Below are 27,719 nucleotides of genomic sequence, written 5' to 3' on the forward strand. Positions count from 1 at the left end.
TCACAGAGTGCCGCTTCACTTTTACAGTGATGCAACTGTTTCAGTTGAGTGGTTTGCGCATTTAAATATCATCTTATGTGTGTTTGTTACATTGAATGTTGGGTGTCTACTTTTAACTGGTTGCCATGGCAGATAATTAATACTCAGCACTAGTACTAAATGACTTAAAGTGTCACAGACTAATGGAATTAATCAGCCTTAATGATGAAATAAGTATTGCTATTAATCAGGAAAGTTGTTCCATTATGGAGTGGAAACAAGAGGAATGTTTTTTGCGAACACTAAAAGAAATGATTTAAGTTCAATGATGGATGAAACTGGTTGAAAGTCCCTGTAAATAGGGAAAGTGAGTCGTATACCTAAACCTCTGCCAAGAAGGCTATTTGTCTTCAACAATCAGTCTGATTGAGAAGCTTTCATCTGAAGACGTAATACATCTGAACTGCTTTACCTGTGTAGATCAAAACAAAAAACTGAGTCCCAGATGTTTTGGGTATCATCCAAGCTAACGTTTTCGTGACACGGCTGGAGATGAAATTACCCAGAGGGGAAACTCAAAACAGAATCTTTGAAGATGTTTTCGAGAGTCGACTGAATCTGTGAGACTTAGCTGCCAAATGTTCCAGCTGCCAGAAGCTGATTACCTAATTATGAGCCTTAAGATGTCCACACAGCTAAGAGAAATTTGCTGGAGATGCGTCAGATCGTTACATGTTTCACATTTTCCCTCTGCTAACACAACTATACAGCATTTTTTGCTTACAAAGTTTTGTATTGAATCCCAGACCTCACATAAACAAGAACATCAATTGGAGTAAAGTGACGCGTTTCCATTTTTTACATCTTTATAAAAGAGCCAAGTTTTTAAAAGACAGAGGCTTTAAATTGATGCGGGCACTTAACGTGATATTTTGAAAGGAATTCTGAAATATCCACTTAACACTTACTATGTTTCCTCGTACGTTTTCTCATGGATGTTATGCTACTTATTATTAACTATTTTTACATTGGCGGAGATGCTCAAACTAACAGTTTGTTTTGGTTCATATTTTACTGCAGCATGTGACTTTACTCATGCTAAAAACTAAACGTGAATCAATAACAAAAGAAAGAAAAGCTGTGACAGAAGCTGTGATGTCAGTCGCTGCAGGTGAAGGTGTAAAAACAACCAACATATGACCAGCAAACAAATCAACAATGTCTGAAATGGGGAACGGATTGGTTTATTTAGCCCAATATGTAGTCCAAGGTTTTGACTCTGATTTTGGTTCCTGTCTAATGATTTGATAAAGTTTAAAGTTACAGAAGGTCTTGCAGTTTCTCTCTGCCAGCTGCTCCTCTTCCTCTCCTCCACTCTGCACAGATTACATGCATATCTTGTCTGCAGGCATAGCTCAGCATGAGCTTTCAGTTTTAATGGTTACCTCTAAAGCAGGGTGGAGGGGGATGCACTTTTCCAATAATAGGTCTTGAGAATGATATGAGTACACAGAAAAGTGTGCAACACCTGTGGCAGTTCTAAACAAGTGAACCTACCTGCTTCTTCTGACTCACTTGCTCACAGCAGACAGCAGATCCAAACACACAGCAACAGTATCTAGAAAAAACACAAACAAAAAACGCTGAGTGACGAGTGCTCATCTCATGTTGGGTCAGGTAAAAAGAGAGTAGTTCATTTGAGAAATCCCAGAAAATATGATCACCTTTCACAGACTCCTTAGTCCACAACAGTGCAGCGTCGCATATTAACTGGAATGTATATCGTTTTGCAGGCATGGCCTTGTGAAAAACACTGCCAGAACAAACTGCATCACATCATTTCCAACCTGTCAAAATTATTTACAGCTTGCGAAGGTTACAAAACAAGACTTGATCGTAATTTCCTGCTGGTGGTCCATTAGTTATCCCTTGCCTCAGAAGTTTTCACAGCCACTTATCTCCCTAAAGTGATAAATATGTGTTTTGCGTGTCTGTGGCACCCGGATAATCCCCTCATGCTTCCAATGATGACAACAGAGTTTGTGTGAAATTATTGACTGTAACTGTGTACGGCCTGCATACAGACGGTAGATTTATAACAAAATAGTAATTTCCAAGTAAACATTAAAGCAAATCAGGTCGCAATCAGCCTTTTGTTATAATTTAGCGAAACTCCTGCATTATATTGTTTGTTTGTAGATAAAGGATTTGCAGACTGTTCCTGAAAGGGATTTGTTTTAACCACATGCTGCATTTACAGTTTTGCTTCTGTCACAGGCGTCTCTCGACACAGAGACCATATTTTCTCAACGTGACATGTAAATTTTTAATTTCCTTTGTTTCGAGAAATTAGTATTTTTTAATTACCCGAGTAAAGATTGATGTTTATTGAACGATTTTTGCAAATATTGCTGTGCCATTTATCTGTCACATCTGCAAGAAATTAAGATGATCTCAGAAATGTGTGCAAACATCAAGCAATATTTCCAGAATAGACATGATTAGAGAATTACAAGCATGGAAGATTTCTCAGGAAGATGCTGGAAGAAAGAAAACGGCGGTTTATCAGGTAAAATGCACATTGGGATCAAAGGGATTCTCTGCAGGCACATAGAGGACCGAGAAGAAAGCACAGCGGGGGATTAAAACCAGCGACAGGGAAGCAAAGGGAAGAGACATGACTAAAGTGACCCATCTTTGCGATTTCAGGGAATTGTTCTACAGGCTCTTGGTCGAACCACCAAACACTAATTTATTTACATAGATTTTACCATATACAGAGTAGTAGTTCATTAGTTTCTTCCCAGGAAAGACTCAAAAGGAATACAGTCTGATATTTATTCATTGCATGTCCTGTACACAGGAATGTCTCAATAGGACAGAGTATAACCAAGCAGTTCATTTATTTCAATCTTTTAGATCTTTTAAAGTGTAACTCAGGTATGACATAGATTTATTGCAGTCATTTTTTGAAGCATGTATTTGTTATTTTTGATGATTATGACCTTCAGTTAAGGAAAAGCTGAAAGACAGAAAATTAGAAAATGTGGTTCTTATAAAAGAAATTATTTCGATGGCAAAACACATAGGTATTGCCCTGCATAATTATGTAGAGGACTGATGACTTGACGGTTTTTCAACAGTCATGTAAAAATGCCTCGAAAGCTCATTGCTAAGGAAGCTGGCTGTTTACAGAGTGCTGTGTCCAAACAGAAGAATCTAAAGATGAGTAGAAGGAAAAAGTGAAGGAAAAGGTTCCATAAGCAGAAGGGAGATTCTGGGCTTGCAGTGCCACGTATACTGGACACGGGCTCCTACTGTTGCAAGCAACTCCTGAACTGGAGACAATTAAAGTTACTGATTTATCATCCTGAATGACCAAGATCTTAAACTTTTGTGTGGTGATGAACTTTTTCCTTTACACTGCTATAACACTAATAGTTTTAAGAGTTTCTATGGAACTTACGAGGAGGATCTAACACAACAAACACCACAACAAATGAGCAAGTTTTACAGGCAGAAGTTAGCAATCCTCAAAACATGCTACAGCTGTATGACAGAATTGGGTTGGAGCCATTTATTTGCTGCCTTAGGCCTGAAGTGTCTATGCAGTGAGTGGTCTCTGGAGACAATGCAACCCAATGAAGTAACTGCTAAGCTACTGAGAGCACACTTTTGGGATTTGACAAAAAAAAGAAAAGGAATTTTCATCACTAAAGGATTTTTTTTTTCTTTTTACTTTTGTTGATTCCAGGCAAGTTTGAATTGTTTCGTAGATAAGCTCTTAAGGGAAAGAGTCTAAAATTCTCACATCAGTGACCAGCACTTGGTATCTTGCACAGTTGTATCTTAGTTATATGTTATAACATGACTAGACTGGAGTTTTTCTCTTTCAGTGTTTCCACCGTCCTCGCCTGTTTTCCAGACAGCTTATAGAGCTACAGGTTATTTTGCTGTGTGTTCACAGTCTGCTGCCTGCTAGCAGTATTGATTCCCCTTAGCTTTGTCATCACTCTAGATAAGTATATGGTTTGTGTCACACTGTGAATTATGTAGTTTGAAATTCAAAGTAGTTTGACTCAATATTCAGCCAGGAATCTTTTTTTTTTTTTTTCAGAATAAAATGATTTTTTTTTTTTCCATTTCTCAGTTGCTGAATTTCTTAAGGATATATTGATATTACACTGTTTTTTTTTCATCCAACACTGATGAACATTTATAAACCTGAATGTGAGGCTTTGTGTCCACCAGACATCAAAAGACAGCTTTACTGGATGAAATACTGCTCAGCATGTTAAACACTGCATAGCAGGAAGTAATGATGCATAGGTTGCATAAAAATGTTCTGTTTGAGTTCAGTAGCACAAATTTCATTACTATTATTAAACAACCTTTACTTGAACACATTCACAACAACCTTTGTCGTCGGCAGAAAATGGTACACAGTGATCTCGATGGTCACTGAATGTGATTATCCTTAGATATTCTTGTAATGATGCTTTGCAGATGCAATGAATAATTATATATATATATATATATATATATATATATATATATATATATATATATATATATAATCCACTCATCTATTCATTCATTCATTAATGTCTGCACTTCATGTTGAGAAGCTTCCTGGAAGACATAAGTGCTCTAAGCGGATCTTAATGTTGATCATAGAAAGCAGGATTGCACTTTAATTTCAGGTTTGGTTGATTCTTTGAAGCTTTGATAGATCCTTGAATATTATTTATTGGAAATACTTTTCTGATAATAAAAAAAATAAGCATTTGGTTAAGTTTTAATCCATTTGAACAACTAAGAATATATAAGAGGCAGGAATTAAAGTCATAAAACATTGCTCAATAAGGGCAACTGCATATGTTTAATTCATGAGACAAAGCTCGATAATATCAAGCTTTCTGTTGGTCCTCTGTGGTAGATATCACCCTGGCAGAGCTAGCCAGCAGGCTGACAGTGACAGAATAATCGTGTTGTCTCCAAGCTGTGGACAGTAAATACATAAAATCAGATGGATGAGGAAGAATCCAAAATTAACAAACATAATCAGGCTTCTTCTATTCTGGGCCTCATCTGTACCTCCTTGCTTATCCATGTTTTAAGAGTCCTCTCTGTCTTCTTATTCTCATTAATAAATATTCATGACGACAAACACACGGTTATTTTGGCGGAGAACATTTGCTTCTTTTAGCCAGCTGCACATAAAACATTCATGTTTTAAACAAAGGTTTACGACCCGCAGCCTACTTGCAAGAAGGCAGAGGTTCAGTTAGCTAAAGAATCACTGGAAAACAGACCAGGCACAGCAATGAGTCCTGAACCAGTGATGTGTTAGAAGAGCGCAAGGGCAGAGGAAAATGCTGCTAGGCAAGCTGAGTCCTGCTTTACATAAAGAAAGTCTGTTTGAGTTAGCAAAGAACATTAACAAAGTGTGGCTAGCAATTTAAAAAGACGAGGAAAAATACACCTGGAATCCCCAAGGGATCCTGCAACATTTACCCTCCCTCCTCCTGAAATACATACCATTATGGATCTATTGATTCCTGTATCAGTTTAATCCTCTTCAAGGTCTTTGGTGGATGGATTCTGCTCAACTTGTTATGAGAAGAAAAAGTTAATCCCCGAGTGAATCACAAGTCTGCTACAGGGTTAGTAGAAAAGAAAAAAAAAAAAAGCTTAGCTTGGCCTCTGATTGTGAATGAAAACAAGGGGATCAGGAGAAATGTTTTATGATATTTTATCATTTGACATTTGTATGAATCGGTTGGCAAACGATAAAGCCTCTTTTCAAGCATCTAAATGCATTTGGTGTTTAAGAGTTAAATTCAAAATATCCCGGTCAGATCAGCACCTGTACATTACTATGCTGCTGATGAACACCAGCTCTTCTACGATTCATCCTGAACATCAGTGCATTTTGACTATTTACATATTTTGACTCTTTACATAGATTGTTGTCTCATGTGTATCACAGGCTAGAAGCAATATTAGATGCAATGCTCAATGGATTTCTGCTCGGGTTATGAACATGTGCATAGCGTGAGATTAAATAACAGTATTATTTGGTCATTTACATATATTTTGTAGAAATTACATTTATGCTGAGTATAAATCATGTCTCTAAGATGTGACTCGCACTATATAATTTTTCAACATGTTCAAAAAGCATAGGGTACTCTGTCTTTGCAAGATATTACATCCTATAGTATCAGATGAATAATGTGCTTTTTTTTGTTGTTTTTCTGTGATATTATTTTTCATTTCCAAAGTCTGAAAAGGAAGGACAATTTTAAGGAAAACTTGGAGGTCTATGTCCTATTAACTTGTATAACATGATTATTAGATTAATTTGAAGAACAACTGTATAATACAGTTCTAAACATTATTGGATGGAAAAAATACAATATTTTGTAAAAGCTTCAGTAGGATGAGTTATCTACTTTATCCTTCATTCTGCAGCATACAGAAGGTATCCTCTTAAGTTCACCATTTGGTATTACTGTCACATTGTATTGATTTAGCCAAAATTATATAGAAGCTGTTTTTCAGCACACTGGACTACTTAATATTCTGGTTACATGTTTTGGTTATTTTTCTTGAGGTAAACACGAGAAATAATAACAACAATAACTAATCAATTTGAAGAGTGTTTGCTGTTGAACAAAAAATGTATCCCACAAGGTTGACATCTTCACATTGTGCCTCTTGCAGTCATTAAAAAAAACCTAACCACTTAGCTTTGTGCAGAAGTGAGAAAAATAAGCTTTTAACACTTTAAAAAAAATTTACCAATTTACCAGCCCAGAAAAACTATTAGGTTTTAGGTCTATCAGGTTCAAGATGTTTCACCCACTAATGGAAAAGAGTAACATGTTCAACTGCACTCAACATGCTAGATGTACCAGGAGTAACCAGGACATTTCACAGTTCAGTGTGTCGGTCATGCTGGATTTCTCACCATTCTGTGACTTTTGATGGACTCAGATGTTCAGGTAAACATTTGATGAACTGTTATTACCACACAGTTCAAGATTACAGTACTAAGCAAAAGTTTTCATACCCAATTTTTCAGACCTTACAATATTTATCCATTGCCTTGCAATCATAAACCTCAATATCTCAGTATCTTAAATTTTCCACTCCACCATTTAGCTATATTGTGTAAAATGTGAAAAGTTCAAGGGGTACAAATATTTTATACAAATAGTTTATATGTCCAATATTGAATTCCTTCAGATCTTCACAACCCTGTAGTTTGAAGTAGGCCTCACAGCAGAGTTTTTCCTCATACTTAGACTTAAAAGTCACTTTATCTTTGAAAATGTAAAGAGTCAGGCAGAAAAACTTTACTTTTTAAGGCAAAAATAATAATAATATTTTGTCCTGCAAGGTCGAGGTTTGTGCAGCCTGAACAAACATAATATTTCACAGTGATGAAAGCAGCAACAAGAGCCAACTAACTTAATCACAGCTACAAAGAATTGGTGCCACCAAATGCTTCGCAGAGCACTGAAACTGAAACAGCAACTCAGTACAATTTAATATAGTGGTAAATATATAAACAAAAGGCTTTTAGGAGAACCCCTTAGGCTTTGTTTTGTTTTGTGTTTCTGAATTTGTGTCAACACAATACATTAACATGTTTGTAGCTCACATCTCTCTGTTTTAAAAATTAAAAAAGTACGGTTTTAACACAACTAGGCCTGTCACGATAAATTTTGCTGGACGATTAATTGTCTAAAGAAAATATTGTGATAAACGATAATATTGTTTCAAGACCTTTTGACACTGATTTAATGGAAATGACTAATAATACATGCGATTTCCTGATATTTATTTTCAAAAGAACACATAACACTGGAACTGAAACTGCATAAACAAAACAACCAAAAATAAAATGGATTCTCAGTCTCCATTAACAAAAAACGTACTTGAATAAAAACTAAACAACATAAAGCCAAAGTGGAAATAAATACTGCATTCAACGAAAAGAGTGCAGATTATGAAGTCTGTATGTTGCCCTTCAGTAATCTCTAGATTTAAATAGAGAAAACCGGCACATCCGACTACCTAATGCAATAGCTCACACTACACCATTTTTTGCCCCTATTTTCACCTTATGACAATCTTAGATTGTTGGCCGATCTAACCGATCATCCTGCAGTGTGTGGTGGGTTACGGTAGATCGTCATGGCCGCTCCGATCTAAATCAGGGGTTTTCCCCGACTGGGGAACCCTGATTTAGATCAGGGGTTTTGATCTAAATCGGATTGGCTACCTGTCGCTGAATGCGACAGGTAGCCAATCCGAAAGCACGGATTCTCCTCCTGCTTTCTGAGGGGAAATTACAGAGGGGAATCCCAAACAGCTGACACGGCGCAACCCGAATTCCAGCGGACATCGGAGATGATATGTGGAAACAACATTAATATTTATTTAACGTTTCGTGCAAAGAATATAGAAATGACAAGGAGAGGAGTTGGAGCCAAATTGCTACCGCAGTTGATGAACCCGGTAGGTTTTCAGCTGTTCTTCGTTAACGTAACATAAATAGCTTATAATTATTTTCATTCAGCTAGGACTTTACGCTGACTCTATAGCCACATGCATCACAGGTAGATTCTAGTAAAGCATTGATTAATGCCTGGTTTTAAAATTAGTTAACTGGACTTGTAGCCATTATTTTGTGCCCATGTGGCTGGACACCACACGGCACGACGAACCCGATCGAACCGTTATACCTGGGATTTCTGTCGGCTAATGTGTCTCTCAGGGTTTGAAAATGGGCCGACAACTCGTGTAATGTGCGCTGGACATTAGACTAAGGAAATGAGGAAAGGAGGGTCAGTGGAGAGCACCGGAGCTGAGCCTTTTTCATTCAGTGTCATCAACAGAAAGAAAAAAAGGCAGGAAGAAACGATAAAGACGATAATTAAAATTATCAATAGTTTTTTTATTGTCCGATTAATTGATTTATCGTTTATCGCAACAGGCCTAAACACAACATTTTCAGCTTAATCATGCTTAATACTTTCTTTTATCTTTAAAAAGTACCTTTATTCTGATAAACGAGCTTCACATAAACAGCAAATTCTAATGTATTGAATATAACTGCAGTAGTGTTTGAGCATAGATTTGATTATCAATATTAATTATTTTTGTTGCTTTGATTTTATATACAATTCATTTATTAAAACAAAGATGTAAGCATGTGCATAAGTTAACTCTAATTAATGCATTATTCAATGATATTTGTTTTCTGTCAACTTTGACAAGATCTGCTGATGCAACTCTTGGAAGCTTGCACAACAGATGACCAGGACTTGGATTCTGGCTGCCAAGTTTAATCTTGGCAGATGTGCCAGCCCACTATCAGAGAGGCACAATTAAATTTTCAGCTTGTTGCCATAATCAATCAGTGCAAAATTTTAAGATTTGACAAGGATCTGTTAGTGTGTGTGTGTCCAGCGATAGGTATTTTGTGACATTATGAGTCACACAAGACTTCTTTGGAAAATATTTCCAGATGGGAGTAACATGGAACTAAGACACAACCCATTTGGACATAACTAATGTTGGTATGTCAATTTGAAACGCCTTCCCCATTACGGCTGCTAATTCAATTAGCTTGTAAACATTAACCAACAATTTTGGAAGGATCTTAGAAAATCTGCACTCATTTGAAATAACGGGTGATGTAAATTTCATTAGGGAATTATCGCCAGGGCATGATTTTAATCCTGCCCAATATGGCTCTTTCTTTTCTTCATTTTATTCAATTTCCCTGCAGCTAGCATGCTGATTCAATTAGCATCCAAATGAAGTTTCAAAAAGGATAGTAAGTCCATCTGCTTCTCCGTTCCAACTGGTTGGTTTTAGTTTCCCTTCCTTCCCTCTGCACTCTTACATGTATCGGTCTGGAATCTGTGTAATGCAAGTATTTTGTCTTCATTATCCAATAAAAAATGTTTTCCCTCAACACAACAACCTTATCCTCATCTCTCTCTCACTGTCTCTGCTATGCTTTCAAACCACTCTATCAGCAGACACTGGTTGCATTTATCTGCTGCATCGTGGGATGATTGATCCATGAGTCTGCTGTAGTTCCTGCTGTAATCAGGAGGATCTGTAGAAACTGTCAGAAGTGAATGTGCCAGATGTTAAATTGGTGCAGCAGAGATTAGGTCCAGGGTGCACATGCATATCTTTGGTTTGATATGCCTCCTATAGGATGTTAACCTTGCTGATCACATTGCCAGATTTAAAACATGGCTCTATAACCTGATTCTGGGAAGTTGCGCTCAGGATTTATTTTGTACCAGAGCACTTACATTTTCTATTCTTTTTGGAGGTTTATTGATAAGTGCTTTAAGTTAATTTTACCTCTTCTTCCAACTCCTTCCATGCCATGAATTTTACTTTTGTTAGTATTTCATAATTTCCTACTTGGGCACAGTGATATTTGAGTTTTTTAAAGAAGCAGTAATATGTATATTCCAGGCACATATTGCCATTTTATAGCACAATAAAGTAACTATGCAACCTTCAGTTATGAAAATGACTTAAAATAAATTTCACTTTGCAATTTGACGCATCTGTCTCTTTAAGAGATTCTTGCTCTTTTTGACACTCGACCTTCAGCACACGATAAAGTTTCTTTAATAATCTGCTAACAATGTTCTTTGGAGTATAGCAAATATCAGCTGCAGACGTTCTTTGCTATACTCCAAAGAACGTCGCTTGGGATGGCTGCTCTGTGAGGCAGAAGCTCGGCTTGGAAACTGCAGCTCCGTAGAGGAGCTGCGTGAAAAAGGCGGTGCTTGGTGAGAGCAAGCACAGAGGCATCCTCGAATGGCTGCCACAAGAGATTCAAGCATTTCTCATACGTGCATGAAAGAATCAAAGTAACTCCCCCGGTATGTTTTTGATAGAATAACATTGTAACATGATATAAAACTGAAAAAAAAAGTCAATTTTATCTATCCTCAATACCCCCTAGCCTAGCCACATGGGGTCAATATAAGAATGGGAAAGCCACATTTTAAGCTTCTGCATTTTTATTTCCTCTTTCATTCCATTTAATTGAAAATGATTTTCTTGCCTTCTTTGTAAGCGATAGATTTGATTTCAAAGATCACACACTGAGACAGTCAAGATTTCTTCTGCAAATTGAAGTCCATCAGATGTCTTGTCACAGTGAGCGTTAAACAGTGTGTGAAATTCCCCATGTGAATGATCCAGTGTGCTGCCATGGAAAATTTTTTATGCATATGAATCCTAATACTTCACTTCAGAACCGCTAAAAGTCAGAGGCACCTGAGTAGTTCCAGGAATGCTTTCCTACTTTAAGCCTTTGTGTTAAGTGATTGAAACCACTGTGTCTGATTTATCTTCATGTTTCCTTTGTCATAAGTAATATCCTTCATTGGTTTCTGCAGTGAACTGAAGTCTGAACTTGTGTGGCTTAGTTTTAATGCTATGTGCTTTGAGTGGCTTGTCAGAGGCCTTTAGAGTTAATAATGTCAGTGTTCAATGGAATAAATACCAGTTTATGCATGGTGTGACAGCAAAGTCATTGACAAATCATATAATGTACCGTTTCTCTCTTGTGTTTTCCACAACACCCTTAACTAACCTAGATGTAAGGCACTTGAACAGTACCTTGGATTTGCATCACTTTTCTTCCTTCTATTTTTGTGTGTTCTGACCTTAAAAAAGAAAATATTTTATTTACTGGTCATATGAAATTATTTTGTTTTACATTCATCCTTACTTTAGAACTATTGCAACATAAATGCCCCAACACCTGAAGTAAAAGTTTGAAATTTTGTTAGATTTAGATACCATTATGGTTTAAATTGTACAAAGCCCCTAAAAGGACATTGAAGAAATATGGCAAATATATGGCATGCACCAGATAGCAGGTGGTGTGCAGGAGAAAGTTTAGCTGTATTTTTCAACAACTCCAAAGCTCTTCTTGAGAACGTTTAGACAGGATGGACATGCAGGACCAAGATTGAGCTGCCAGGTGGAGTGAAAGTTAGAAAATTCTGTCCCCTCTCCATCTGCAGGTTGTAGTGTTCATTATTGCGGCCCCAGGCTCAACAAAATCGCCAAGTTTACCTAGATTTTATGCTTATTACTACAGTTGTAGCCCAAGCCAGCAGATCACCACAACTTTGCATTGGACATTTTTATTTTCCTGTCACATTCAAAAGTTGTCTGTGCAAAAATGTCTGTTTCAAGTGCAAAAATGGTCTTTGCAAATAAATCCAGGTCAACAATTTACACGTGCATAAAGAGGTTCCAGGTCTTGTGATCAGCCATTTAATTTGTTGTTGTTTTCTTTTGAGCAGGTGGGAAACTAAACCACACACAATTGAAGAGACCACTCAGTCACAAATGACAGTATTGACAATGTTTTCACTGAAAGACTCCAGAGTTTTCCAAAATTGTCTCTTGAAAAATGTGTTGGGTTTAATGGACTGTGTTTATCTTGCACTTTGTCTAGTCCTATAGAGTCACTTTAACCATGTCGCTCTTACAAGCTCTCACACAGTCACCGAAGTGGTGAGGAGGCTTGAACAGAACCCATTATTCTTAAGCCTGTGAGCTAGCTTGCAAGGAAGTCACAAACAGAACAGATCACTATGCTTCAGTCAAGGGTAGTTGTTAAATAATGAAATACATTTGAAAGATGCCATGGAATAAATATTGTTGCTTTGTTGGTGATTTGTGAAAGTCCAGAGGCGGCTTAAGGGGAAGCTTGTCTTTGTGACTCTATGATGGAACATTTTGAAAGAAGCTTTAAATCCCAAAAAATATCAACATACAGAATAGTTGTTTCAGTTTCATTGGTCAACTCCATGTCCACTAGATGTCAGTTTTGAGTTAGTTTCCAAATTTAGAAGAAAGTTTTAGACAGCAGCAAACATGCCGACGGTGAAGAAAGTCTTGATGGCTTACGTTCTCAGAGGAGAAATATAGTTGCATCACAGCAGATCGATGCGCTTGGTGTGGAGTTCTGCCATTTTTGTCATTGTATGAGTCTCCTTCTTCACACCTTTCTGTGAGAAATTCGCCCTTCTTCCCAACAGGTGCTGTATTAAAATAACATCATTTATGAATGTATTTCTTTTGATTTATGCTTTAAGGATTTAAATCTGGTTGATCAGTTTAATAATTGAAGTTGTTATTCTCATCACTCTATATCTATGAGGTCATGTGATCATGTGTTGCCATGAGAATTGCTGACAGAAGTCGTGTGTGTTCAATCAGCCTCACCGGGTTCAACCACCTTGACTGGAAGGAGGGGAAATGGCTTTGATTGTGTTTTGGTTTAGATTATTGTTTGGTTTTGAACTGAAGTTGATGAGGTTGATTCTGATTATATAAATATGTTTTTTGAAATATTGAATTTAGTCAAAAAAGTGTTAATGTCCATAAAGAATACCTGAATTTTGTCTCTCCCCCCTTGTAATTAGCAGTGGTATAGGCTGAAACGTCTTAAAGTCTGGGTGATTTTTTTTATTTTTATTTTTTGCAATTTTGGGTGGGGGGCGGGGGTATATTTTTTGTCAGCCTGTTATTTAACAATGCTCTTAAATCTTACATTTTCACTGACTGTACATGAAGTATACCAAACTGCCCTGTGTTATCGCAAGCTCCCCAATGACAGACTAAAATACACACCAACTGTTGTTTGTTATTAGTATTATTTATTTTAGATTCATTTAAATCACATGTGAAAGCTTAGAACACAATATTACACACCTAGATGGACAAACTCCTTATATTTCTATGAACATTTGAAAAAAATTTACATCAGCTACACTAACTAGCAATTTTTCATGCAAATGTGCTGGCAAGGAGATTAGAGTGAAGGGAAGCAGGAAGGAAGTGGGAGGATGTTTAATGCATGATTCAGTTCATGTATAACTGTTTGGCTTTCAATTTTTGTGGCTGCCACCAGTTTGCTGTTTACTGTGAGTTACTGCAGAGTGTTTTCCCTGCAGTTATATCCCCAGCAGTTTTGGCTGTGAGATGTGACTCTCTCCATATACATCAAACAATCCATCTTGATCTGTGACCGAGCTATTTATCCTCATAACTTGACAGGAAATGCTACACGCAGATCTGGCTTTAAGGAATCTACATTTGACTTACATTTCACAGCCAGCACTCCCAGGAACAGTGTATACAAGTCAAATTTGAAAAAGAGGAAAATGTTTAAGTTCACGCTGGAATGTTGCCAGAGCTGACCTGCCTATGATGCTTTACCAGTGTGACATTGCCTTTTCTATGCTCCATGCTCCGGGGCAACTTCAGACTGGCAGCACACCTTCCCTTCACAGTGTGAGCGCTCAGCAGGCATTTATACCTTCTGACATCCCATCACCCCGTGTGGAAAAACACTGATCACAAGAACCGTTAGAGGGGAGATTGTCTCCGTCTCTCGCTGCCTCTTTCTGTCTCTGCGTGTTTGTGTCTACCGAGAAATTCAAGCAAGGACTGAATATTATTTTTTCAAAAGTCAGATCATGGACTGTATGCAAATATGGGAGGATTGTTTATTTGTAAATTGGTTCCAAATACTATATGGTGTGGCAAATTACTAAGTGAGAGAGAGTCTCAGACAAACAAATGAGCAAACGGCAAGAGAATGAAAAATGGAGTTCGCTGATTTTGTGTGGGTGGATAGGCCCCAAGGAAGAGAGACACAGAGAATGAGTTATAAATTAGCAGTGGAACATGAGACTTCCTCTCATACATTGAAACAAGTGTAGCATTTAGCTTTAACAAGGACATTCATGTTGCATTTGACTATACGTTCTAGATTTTGTAACACAGTGTTAGAATCCATGTCGATTATGTAACAGTGAGAGATGAATTTTATTCTTATCCAAAATTTATTGCATAGAGCCAATATTTAAAGTCTAAAGTTTTCATGCAACATCAATGATTTATGATGGCTAGAATTGGGCTGAAGTTTGAGTTTATTGTGTGTGTTCCCTCAATCAAACAAAGTAAAAACTATACATTAAAGCTCAAATATTTGCATACACATTCTATAATGTTTAGATGAATGTCTATATGCCAGTTGCATAGAAACCATGCAGTTTTGTAGCAATCAACACAGTTCTGGCATTCTGATAAGAATGCCAGAAAAACACCAAACATTGCTTTGATTCTTTCATGCATGTTTGAGAAATCCTTAGATCTCCTGTGGGAGGCATTTGGGAGTGCCTATGCACTTGCTCTCACAAAGCACCACCTACTTCCACAAAGCTCCTCCTTGGAGCTGTAGTCTCCAGCCAGGCTTCCACCTCACAGAGCACCCCTCAACCAAACCTCTCCCACTTAGCTCCACCAGACTAGTAGGAGTAGCAATTAGGAACCATTTGGTGGAGCTGCGAGTCTGCTGAGTTCATCACATTTCTTAATCCAGCTCTCCTAAGAATGATTGTTAACAGTCGAACAGAAGGCATTATTGTAACGACATGCTGAAGAAGGGCTAGAAAGAGCAGGAGCTTCTTAAAGAGGCAGAGGCAAATTTAAAGGCATCAAATTTGTTTTAAGTTATGTTTAATCTATACAGCTTCTTCATTGCAACTGAAGGCAACGGCAACTTGGTTATTTGACTGTGTTATAAAATGACACTATGTGGCTGAAAAATACAAAATAACACCAAAAGTTAAATGTTAGTCTTCTTTAGCACTTCATGAATCTCCTGTTTCTCTTTAAACCACTGGCAGCTAAACAAATCCTCAGCATGATGCTACCACCACCATGCTCTAGACCTGGTACCGTGTTCCTAAATTTGAAACCCCCTGCAGGTTTTGGATGTGTTTGGTCTATTGTTCCTGAATATTGTAACCAATTAGTTTTTATTGGAGATGACACAATTTGATCAAGAAGCCATCGTCAAATACACTATTAATAGAAGTGGTGTCTATATTGAACTTGACCCTGTGAAGATGAAATCCATAACAAATTAAAACTAGTGCCTCCAGTTATTGCTCATGAAATGCATTAACTTGTTTGATTTTTTGACATCATTCTACATTAATGTGACGGTCCGACCAGTAAAACAAAAGGATAAAGGCAAATATAAAAAAATATTTTCTATTTATTTTTTCCAAAGAATATCTTAAAAGGTTCAACAACAAATCTAAAAAAATATAACAAAATGTGTCCAAAAGAAATCAACTGAGGCAACATAACTCAAGATAACAAACCAAAAGACTGACTTAAAAACACAGGGGAATTTATACAAACAGGCTAGCCTGCACAAACGAGGAGGGGTAGGGAAGGAGACAAAGACAAATAATGTATAAACATAAATGACTAATTAAAAGTAAAACATTCTAACTTTATCACAACTATAAAAACCAAAATAACCTAATACCAAAGGGGTTTTTAGCAATCATGCTATTAGTGGAGAGAGGCTGATTGTTTCACATCAAGTCCCCTGCTTCCAGCAGCCTGATGGACTGTTCCATTTCCTGGTTTTCTTTTCAGCCAACCCCCTTCTGCCAGCCAGTCCTTAAACTCAGCAAAACAAAATATTAATGATCTTAAATAAACATAAGGCGTTTACTAAATGTGTGCACCCAAATTAGTAAACAACCTATTGCAATAACCACCACCAAAGAAAAAGTGAAATTCTAAATATATTATATGAAACACTTAAATACTAACACTTAGGAAAAGATGGAGGATCCTCCACAATTAACAAAATAAAGGACAGTTAAAAAGCAACATTAAATATCCAAGTTATTTGATATATGAATGAATGTATATAAAGTTCTGACTGCTGCTGCATCTAAACAACATTTTTGCTTACTAATTGACATGCAGTTTGAAGCAAAGACAGGTGCTTTTTTGCCGTGGAAGAATTGTTTTTCCTTCTTATTTTGTTTCATTTGTTTGATTTCACTCTCGAGCTGAACATGTGGGTTTGACGTCCAACAGGTTCTTTCATCTTAACATTTTGTAGTACCTGATGCTAGAGATTGCCTGAGGGTACAGAAGTGTATTTACTCCAAACATTTAATGTGTTTTTTTTTTTGGTCATGTACAATCTGTTAGCTATAATAAGTCATTAATTCTTATTTGCAGTCTTTTATTTTTATTCTATATAGCTATGACTGGAAGGAATTGTAGGGCTGCACAGTGGCGCAGTTGGTAGAGCTGTTGCCTTGCAGCAAGAAGGTTCTGGGTTCGATTCCCGGCCTGGGGTCTTTCTGCATGGAGTTTGCATGTTCTCCCTGTGTATGCGTGGGTTTTCTCCGGGTACTCCGGTTTCCTCCCACAGTCCAAAAACATGACCGTCAGGTTAATTGGCCTCTCCAAATTGCCCCTAGGTGTGTGTGTGCATGGTTGTGTGTCCTGTGTGTCTCTGTGTTGCCCTGCGACAGACTGGCGACCTGTCCAGGGTGACCCCGCCTCTCGCCCAAAACGTTGGCTGGAGATGGGCACCAGCAACCCTCCCGACCCCACTGAGGGAAAAAGGGTGCAAGAAAATGGATGGATGGATGGAAGGAATTGTAACAGTTGTAATCATTCTGTTTTCTGTAGACACTGTGGAGTGCTCTCTGTTTTTACAGATAGTTTCAATTCAGTTTGAGCCGAAGCTTCACCTAGCAGACGATTTAAAATTTATACGTTGATTGCTCATACCATCTATGCAGACATTTTGCCTTTTTCTCAGATTTTGTTTGTGTCACTGTCAATGTGCTGCTAACTGCATCAAATTGTGCAGATCATTATATTTCATACATCACACGGACACTTTCGGTGGTATTGCTCTGCTTGTCATAAGAAGGCTGGAGCCGCAGTTGTGGCTCTCTTTGCTTTATGCCTTTAAGTGTGTCAGACTTGTTCCTTGATCCAGAGTTGTCCTCATATCTCATGGTTGCCATGACTCTGTGACTATCTCTGGAGGTGGATCAGCAATGTGAAAGTAATGGTCAACCAACCTTAACTCTTCATGATTTCTCAATAGCATTAACATAATCAGAAGGTATGCAGGACATGTTTAGATTACACTTTGAAAGGAGGACTTTAAAGGTCAGTTAGTCTTTGTTGATCAGACGTCCTGGCTCAGGAATGTACTACTTCCATTTAGCTGAAGTTATCACTTATTCTAGTAGAATAGAAACATGACAAACTACTTTATGTTCTTTGAATAGATTAAAAAGAACAAATCATTGTAGGTTCTTTTAGCCATTGAAGTTGTTCAACCTGAGCACATGTCCATTAATGGGCATCAGTTAATTGACAAGATTTGGTATTTTCACTGAAATGGCATTAAGGATCCAAATTATGACATATTCCGCCACAGCATTACTGCCAGGCATTGTGAAATAACAGCAAACTATCAGAATGCATCACTTATATGTACTCAACAGTATTCTGTAATAGCTTAATAGCATTGCATCTTAGTTTTCTAAAGCTGTAAAACAGATCATCTCAGGCTTTCAAAGTAAGAATATAACATTTATGTGGCTATTTAAAGTCTGATGTGCTTGGGTTCCTTTAATAAATCTCTTTTTTATTATCTGATCGTTTTAATCTCCTTAGCTTGTGTCGTACTTCATTGTCTCATATCTTATTCTATCAACCTGCAATAAACTGTGGATAAAAGGAAATGTATTTTTAACCTCATCTGGCTCATTTACATGCCAGACTCATTTAATAACGGTTTGTACTCCAGACTACATTTATGAAGAATGCTTTGGGTGCCAGTGTCAGAAGTAGAGAAATAAATACTTTAGTGGATTAGAAAAAGCCTGATACTCTCTGCTGTAGTAGTCTGACTGCAGATTGGTATGCATGAGTGATCACATTAACCAAATATTTTCCATCTTTGAAGGTTTTTTTTTTTTTAATGATGATGGCCACACCATCTGGTGTGTGTACTCTGTAATTTGGACAGATTACACACAGTTGACCAATTGGTCCAGACAAACATACATTTTCAAATTTACACACAGAAAACATCACAGAGGTAACTAAATCAAACAATAAATTAAACATTTCCATCAGAGTATCAACTCTGGACATTAATTTTAATCACTGCTGCGGTATTCTTCTCCTGACAAATGAATGGGGAAAGGGAAGCTTGTATCTCTCTACTTAAATTGTTGACCCATAACCCAACCCTAGAAGAAGAAGAAGATAATAATAAATACAACATCTTGATAATGTTTTCTTTCAGCCCAGAGGAACATCAGCGTAAATAATTATTTCAATTCAGGCACTGCAGCTACTAGATGCAGCTAGTCAGATCAGAAACAGAAACAGCATCTAGTTAGTCAGCATGCCATCCTGACTAACTAGATGCTGACCAACTAGTTAGTCAGTCAGGATGGCTTGCCCCACGACTCACCCACCTGGCTGCTGTCATTGTGCACTAATTACAGCCATATGTGCAGCACAGGACCACGCATGTCCACATCTGTGTACCGGTGGCATGCTGTGTATCTTAATTGTGTTCTAGAAAAACAATACACCTAAAACTCACCCCATGAGAAACTGAAAAGTATTTGTGCAGACTTGATTGCCTCAGATCATGCAAGTAGTTCTGGTGAGTTTTCTTTTCACTGATATTTTTACTGAAACTGCTACATAAAGCACCGAGTGGTCTCTTCATGACTCAGCTATGATCAGCAAGTGGAGTTAAGAGGACAGAAATCAGGGAACTTCTCCATCTAAATATCAGTGTATTAAATGGCTCCACAAACCACCTCCATTTACCGAGGCACCTGATTTTACGTCTTTGTCCAGTAACGTACATAATCAAAATTTCCACTACCGCAATGTTTCTTATTCTCTGAAATGTACCTCTGAATTTGGAAAGTAACTCAAACCTGCCCTCTAACTTAATAAACAAATGAAAGGCATCTGAGCAGTGACACTTGGCAACATTAGCAATGGCTGGATCTATATGCTAATGTTTCACTTTTTGTTTGTGAAATTGGTTTTAAAAAATGCTTTAGCCAGATATCTGAATGACAGGTAAAAATGAATGAAACATACTCTGGTTGGACTTTAATTTTAGTTATATATCAAGCTCTAAGTCAGTGTTTCTCAACCTTTTTCAGGCCAGTGCCCCCCTTGCCTTTATCCAGGTCCCTCACCGCCCCCCACCAAAGAATTTGTAGGCTACTTTGCACTGACTATTATTTTATTAATATAACTATCACTATTGTAGATGTTTTGGTTTTTATGCTTGTTTCTGTATTTATCATCAAAAATAATTTCCCAGAGAACAAAAAAGTTATGGGAATAGAAATTATTTTCACAGGCGTCTACGAAAAATGCAATGAACATTCAAGTTAAAATTGGTAGGCCTAACAGCAGCCAGAGTGGAAAAAAACATTCTTATTCTTTTCCATTTTCTAGTTGTTAAATGTTGCACAAAATGACCAGATAAAAGATGTTCAACATGCCAGTTTGAACTTTGAACTATTTGCAGAACAACTGAGCTCTGCAACATTAAAACATGGATAGAACTGTAACTGCATTAATCATAGCTCTTCTTCTCTTCAGTCTTTGTCAGTTTCTGGTGGTGCAGCTCTGTGCTGCCTTCAGGAGAATGGGACATCAGAGTATCATCCATAAAACTTCACCCACATGGCATTTATTGTGCAAACCAGAGCTTTCAGTGGAGAAACAAAAGTTCCAGGTCCTTTTAATGCCATACAAATATGAGACAGAAACATGGATTACATCTTTATATAGATCTGTCTATTGATTTATAGATTAATAGTTTTACTGGACAGAAATTACAAAGAACAAATCTGGTTCTTAATCAAATCCTAATGAGTCAAACTGAAAGTGTCATGGAGTCATCAGCCTTTTCACTCATCACCTGCTGCGCCTCCTAATCATCATGTGTTTCACATCATGTGCTGATTTTTCACTGTTCAGCGTCAGATTCTGTTTTTATGCCATAATTCACATCTAGTTCGTCGCTCCGTTTTATATCCCGCTTCTCCTGTTTCAGTTTTGTGCAATGTGCACGTCTTTTTTTTAAGCCCCCTAAGGCCCAGGGCCGTCGTGAAACGTGTTGATGGGGAAAAGGCAGACTGACATAAACCTTTTAAAACAATGGAAACAATTTCGGTATTTTGATTATTGAAATTTAAAAGTGCTGTGGTACCGTTGTTCTATCACCCCCGTTTCACTTACAGCACCGGTGTTAACGCTATAAAATTAACGCGCTCTATCGTGGTATCACCCATGGAGGGTTTTCTTTATTTAAATGGGTTCATTTTTCAGAGGGATACAAAGTCAGGGCATCATCATTTTAGTAATTAGCCTACATGTTTACAAGAGAGATTTTCTGTTGTTCTTCCATGGAAGCGTGCAGCCTTTAAATGGAAATAAAACACTTTTTAATATAAGTTGCTGCTTAACATGATCACAGAACTGGCAAAAATACCAGACAAAGTGAATCTCAGCAACATCATCAGCCGGTGTAACGCTGGTGTAGCTACTAGCATGAGCGGAGCTTTGCCAATAAGCTACTCAATAGAAGAGCTGCCATCTATATCGTTGCAGCCAGGCATAATTTAATGTTACACAATACAGTTTTACCAAGTTGCTCAAAGTCTAAACTTGTATTGTTGTGCACTTAAGGTGTAAAGTTTACCTTCGACCAAACGCCCCCCAAAGGCATCCCAGCTGTCCTCTGAACGTCCCCTGGGGGGCGGTACCGCCCACGTTGAGAACCGCTACTCTATGTTAATGAAGTTCCTGGTTAAACCAACAACATGCAAACCTGCAGCAGTTTGAACTTCACGGACTGTAAAGCTGCATACTGCATCATGCGGGAGAACTTAATTAATGGACTGAAAGAATTCACTCTCTACACCCAGCTGACTGTTGTGTGTTTATAATGGATCATGCATGTTTTATCCTCTGCATATATGCATGACACAGAACCTCTTTATTCAGTCAGAATGATGCCGTACTCATCTGAGAAGCCTTTATGAGCTCTTCTGCTACTTTTGGCATGATAATGACTCCTGATAATGACTGTTGTGGTGGTGGCATAGAAGATTCATATTGAACATAAAGACAAAGCCATGCAAAAGCGTTAGATGTAAGGGATTCAAATGTATGATTAAGCAAATCGACCCACTAAAGGTTATTAAAACTTCCTATGGTGAAAGATGCATTGAATGATAGTATTATCGTCCTCTTGCTGTGGCTTCAAGCTGTAATGATCACTACACTGATATGGGGTTGATGAACCATAGCGTTGTCCTCCTTATTTCACTGCCAGTTTTGCGCACACATTTCCGAATTTTTCCCTGAGAGCAATGAGGATGTACTGAAAATATGCATTACACGGAGCCATTCCTCCTGAGAGTTTAATGATCTACACCACGTAAAGTAAAATCAGCACTGCTTTCATAACTGCATATTTAGTGCTCATTCGTAAAGAAAACCTGGACTCATCGGTATCTTTCAGGGTCACATATAGTGTTTTCATCTTTTTTTTTTCCCCTGTGTAGCAACAGCACAGTTGGAGAAACACGATTTATGCATCAACTCTGGCAATCGCCATAAAGGTGTTTGACAGAAATATCTTTACAGAGGCTACGTAGCAACTTACAGCAATTTCAAATGACAATCCGATCACTTTCTTTGTGTATATAAATCAACTTATTCTAATCAATGAGATAGTGTCATCTAAACAACAACTCAAGATTTAAAGTAGCCCTTTAAAAAGAAGAGTTTTCTTCTGATTTTATTTGTATTCAATTAAGTATGGAAAGCTTTATTCAGTCTATAGACTAACTTGTTACTGATATTATGAATAAGACTATAATTACTTTACAAGACTCACAACTGGTGCTCTTTTCTATAAACGTCTTAGCCTAAAAGGGAGTGTAAGATTAAACAATATAGATTCTTCTTCTAAAATAATAATAATAATAATAATAATAATAATAAATCAGGAAAACAGGACATAATTATAGCACTAAAGAATAACTTGGACTAAAGAAACATAATACACTGGAACAGAAAATAACTAGAAACAAGAAAAACATCACTAGAACCACTAAGAACCAATAAGGAAGAAGAAAAGTGGAAAACAGAGCAAACTAAATAAAGAAACCTAAAGAATACCAAAAATTACAAAAATAGCAAAAATTCAAAACCAAACTCAAACAACCCCAGATCCCAACGTTTCTATAATCCAACACTGAACTTTATGTTGATTGACACTGGATTATTTTTATTAAAAGTAAATATAAAAGTTTTTGTTTGTTTGTTTTTCATTCAATTTGCAGTTTTTTTGTTAAGTACCTCACTATGGCATTTGCTGTGAAATGGTGCTGACTTGACTAAATTAAAATGAAAGAGTCCAATGTAGCTGCAGCTGCTTTTGATACAAAAAGAGCGACGCAGCATTCCAGCTTCCGTTGTTTTGCTGACATTCCAAATTTGAATGTCAGGCAAACAATGTTTTAGGAGATTAGTTTAGTATTTTGAGAACACTCTATTTAGTCTAAAATAAAGGTCCATTTACCACTACATAAGATTTAGCAGAACGCATAAAGTGGGCAGGAGAAAAAAAAAAAAAAAAGGGTGTTTGGAGATGAAAAGTCAAAGTTGAAGGTTGGCTTACCCCACAACTACAAACCCAACCTACATTAAGGCCATTTTAAGATTTTAAGCACAGAAATAAAAATCCTGATCTAAAAACTTATTTCTTCAGACCGTCTGTGCCACAAGCATTTAAAGATCCTTACAGAGCCTTTTTGCTATTCCAGTTTGTCTGGGTTAAAAGCTCACAGAGGAGCGACTTGGATTGAGAGTGTGATGGAAGAAAGAACAGACGAAGGGGGGGGGACCGGAGGAAAGACCTTGCTTTAACAAGCTTATCTCGCTCCGTAATTCAGTTTGGGCCATCAAAGTGCTGAGAGCTGGCGTCGCTAGGGGCGGTCGTATTTTTTGACCGCTACCTGTGACAGCAATTACAGGTTTCACTTCAAGCGTGCCTTTGTTTTTGTGGCAGACTTGACTGCTTGGGTTGAACAAGATTACCTCTCTGCTCTGCAACTGGAGCATAATCAAAGCCTCCTGATGCGAGGTGTCATGCCCCTTAGAATCAACCTCACAGCATCTGCTACCATTTCCTCCTTGCCCCTTTATTCCAGGGGTTTGTGTTGACATTATTGTCGTTGCAACAGAGCTGTTGCTTTAATATATTCATATACATCACAGGGAATTTTTTTCTCTCCCTGCTGCCACAGCTGAAACAGAAATGAGCTTTCCGTTTATATGCAAACGGAGGCGAATGCAGAATTTATTTGATGGGAAAACTCCATGAATAGCGAATTCACATCAAATGAAGCATGTATATACGCAGTGCAGCATCTGCATAAATGCATGGCTATAACAGCAGCATTATTAGGTGTGCGCACGCAAGCTGCCGCCCTACTTTTCTTAGCTCTGCCTCTCAGAAATGCAGAGTTAGGTGCTAAATCACTCGCGTGCCTTTCAAAGAATCAAACTTTTTTTTTTTCTTATGCCTTCTTATACACTCAGCAGGAGGTCTGCATTTAAGAGAGCATTCACTGTGCCCCGGGAGTGAACCTAAATCTTGAAATAAGTGAGAAAGGTCTTCTGATGCGTTGTTGAAACTTTATGAAAGATGAAAACTCTTGATCTTATATTCACATTGCCATTTTGAGTACCACCAATTTTGTGCGGGGTGCTGTTGTGCTCTGCAACATGTCAAGACCTAAAAGGATCCATGAGTTCATCCTGCAGTAGTATTTTTCCAACAAAAACCTTTGTTGTTTTTGAGCATGACACAGGATTTGTTGCGGCATGACCAGGCCAATTAGTTTGATGTATTGTTGTCCCAGTATTTTATGTAGCATATTCTGCTACCTTATGTTTGTCTTGCACCTCTTTCTGTGGATCTAAATGTCCCCACTGTCTTTGTGAAGACATATTTTTCATTTTTTATTGGTGGCAAATTGGTGCTGCTGTGATTCGTCTGATAGGTTAGACAGTTCTACGGTGGCATTTAAACTATCATTTTAACTACCAAGCTGTGCTATTAAATATTTAAGATCTGTCCTCTGACGTTAATGAAGAAACACAGCCTGTCACCAGAGATGGGATGAAAACGACATCATTACTGCATTGGAAGCCATATTAGATTTTACACATTGAAACAGTTTAAGTTTCCCCATACTTATATGACATAATGTACTTTGAAACAATAAACATTTTGTGTTGAAGAAAGGTGAAGGAATGCAGTAACTTGCAAAATATCTATACCTCTTGAAATCTTTTTGCAATTTCTGTTGCAGCTACTCAAGTATTTCAAGTGACAGATGAACACAAAAAGAAGTGCTACATTGTTCTCGCAATTGTTTTAGAAATAGAAATCTAATAAATGTTCAATACGTATTTTTGCAACCCTGGACCAATAAGTTGTAGGAAAATATTTCATGGCAATTAGAGCTGCAGATCTCTTGGGCGTTATCTGTGCTAGCATGACCCATTTTGGGCCATGACAAAGCCAGGAACAAGTCTCCGCTGGGATATTTTGAGTTATTTACTGAATTTGAAAGTATGAATTTTAGGCTTTCTGAACATGTCAGGGAAGTAAATAAATAAAATAAAAGAAGATATGGCCATACTAATGCTGTCTCTCTGGAAACATTAGTGAGAAAACAGGCCTCAAAGTTTCAGAAGAACTATAACCAGGGTTAATGAGCTACCTGGGTCGTTCACAAAATCTTTTCGTTTACATAACTTTGCAAAAACCCCACCACCCAGCATTGACTGTCTAGAAATGTATTCATACAAATGAGCATTTTTCATAAGAGTTTTTGTCAAGCCAAGCTAGTAAGAAATATACCGTAATTTCTGAACAGTGAGCCTGTACTTTTTTCACACTAGCGTTGGGTCGGTGGTGAACGTATCGGCTTTAAGAGCTGGCTCTTTCAAGTGAACGACGGGGGTTACCTCCCAACCGAGAGCCTTTTTTCCCCCTTCTTTATAAAAGCTGCACAAGGATGTGTGGCAGCATAAGGGGTGAGAGAACTGCTGAGCGCGAGGGGAGGGGCGACTAATACAGCAGCACAGCGAGCACTCAGTCAGCAGCACCACACCGCATGAGAGGGGGAGGGCGAAACTTCAGACAAGTTTAAAGAAGCGAGGACCACCTAAAACGACTTTCAAAAATCCAACTCAGCCTTTAGACCCAGGCAACATGCTGGGTATTTATGCTTAAAAGAAAACACAGCAAATTAAGAACACATTTTAATGTGAAAGACATTTCCAAGGCAGAGTGTAGCCCAGGAAAAGTTACAGTTTATCATTGTGCATTATAAACAGTATGTGATTCAACCCTTTTGTACATTTCAGATGGGTTTCCTTTTAGTTGCATTTTTTTTTTATTTATTGTGTAGAACCGTTGTCGAGGTATTCTTTCAGAAGCCGATGCTTATTTACTTGCTGTGCCACATAAATAAATATTTTATATTTATTTGTTATTTATATTGACATTTATTCATTTATTGGTTTATCTATTGTCTTTTTTGCTAAACAGCTCAAGCTAAATCAGATTTGATGGAGTCACTTGCCAAATGGGAACTTAAGGTCTTTCTTTCAGTTGTGTCATGACAACCACAGTGAAAATGTACAAGTCAAGCAAAACAGTGTGAACATAAAAGCAGAATACTTTGCCCTTGCTACCAACAATGGCAGATATTACCATTGTTTGCACTTTACGGTTTAATATATATTTGATCCTCAGACAAGTAGTGATGAACTCTTAAGGTAAAAAAAAAACTACAAAAAAAACCAAACAAATAATGAAATTTTATTCTGCAAAGCATTGAAAGTGTTCAAGGCAACAAATGAGATCCTATTAAGAATTAAGCCAAATGGTTGAGTGTGCATCTGAGAAGTTGCTGCTGCGTGCAGTTTCTGTTTTGCTGAGGCCAGGCTGTGGACTTAGCCTTTTTGTTCAATATTCTGTGAATAATTGAAACTGACTTGAATTGCACCCAGTGTCTTTTCTCAGTAAATCCGCCGATGACATTGAAGGGAAATAAAAAGATGCTGACTGTATTGTGAGAGCTGGGCACGTCAGTTCACTTCTTAACTTGATGAATTTCTCCAGCAATGAAATCCATCATTCCGTTTTCCTTTTTTCTCCCTTTTTTTTCCGTTTCACTCACACTGTGGTCTTTGCTTCTCTTAGGTGGACCTGCTCGTGCCAACCAAGGTTACAGGGATCATCACACAAGGAGCAAAGGACTTTGGCCACGTCCAGTTTGTCGGCTCGTACAAACTCGCTTACAGTAACGACGGAGAGCGATGGAGTGTGTATCAAGATCAGAAACAAGGAAAGGACAAGGTAAGTTGTTGTTTTGCATCTGCATAATAGCCGCAGTGTTTCTTCATGAGCAGATCTTCATTGTCAGCGTGAAATAATAAAAAAAAAATAAAAAATAACAGAGAAAAAGACTAATGGCATAATATGGATCTAGGTACTCTGGGAACAGTAGGTTTGAAATATTTATAACCCAGGCACAGACAAGGGCATCTTCAGTAGATGTCAGAAGCCTAAAAGCATAGAATGAACAGGAACTGTAGGCAGAAAAAACAACAAACATCAAAAAAATACGGCCATTAGCTGTGAGGATGTCCATTATGGAAGCCGTCTTCTG

At 37.7% G+C, this 27,719-nt stretch overlaps 1 protein-coding gene across 9 annotated transcripts in view; it reads left to right on the forward strand.

The window, feature by feature from the left end:
- Positions 1 to 27,719, forward strand: part of edil3a (EGF like and discoidin domains 3a) — a 137,337-nt gene that overhangs the window by 94,165 nt on the left and 15,453 nt on the right. For all 9 annotated transcript variants that reach the window (XM_081610615.1, XM_081610620.1, XM_081610616.1 and 6 more), the window contains one exon: positions 27,251 to 27,406. In XM_081610615.1, the coding sequence (XP_081466741.1) occupies positions 27,251 to 27,406 (156 nt within the window). The remainder of the gene's footprint in view (positions 1 to 27,250; positions 27,407 to 27,719) is intronic.

The sequence above is a fragment of the Poecilia reticulata genome, chromosome 9 (genome assembly GCF_904066995.2).
Source record: "Poecilia reticulata chromosome 9, P_reticulata-male-v2, whole genome shotgun sequence".
NCBI classification, from domain to species: domain Eukaryota; kingdom Metazoa; phylum Chordata; class Actinopteri; order Cyprinodontiformes; family Poeciliidae; genus Poecilia; species Poecilia reticulata.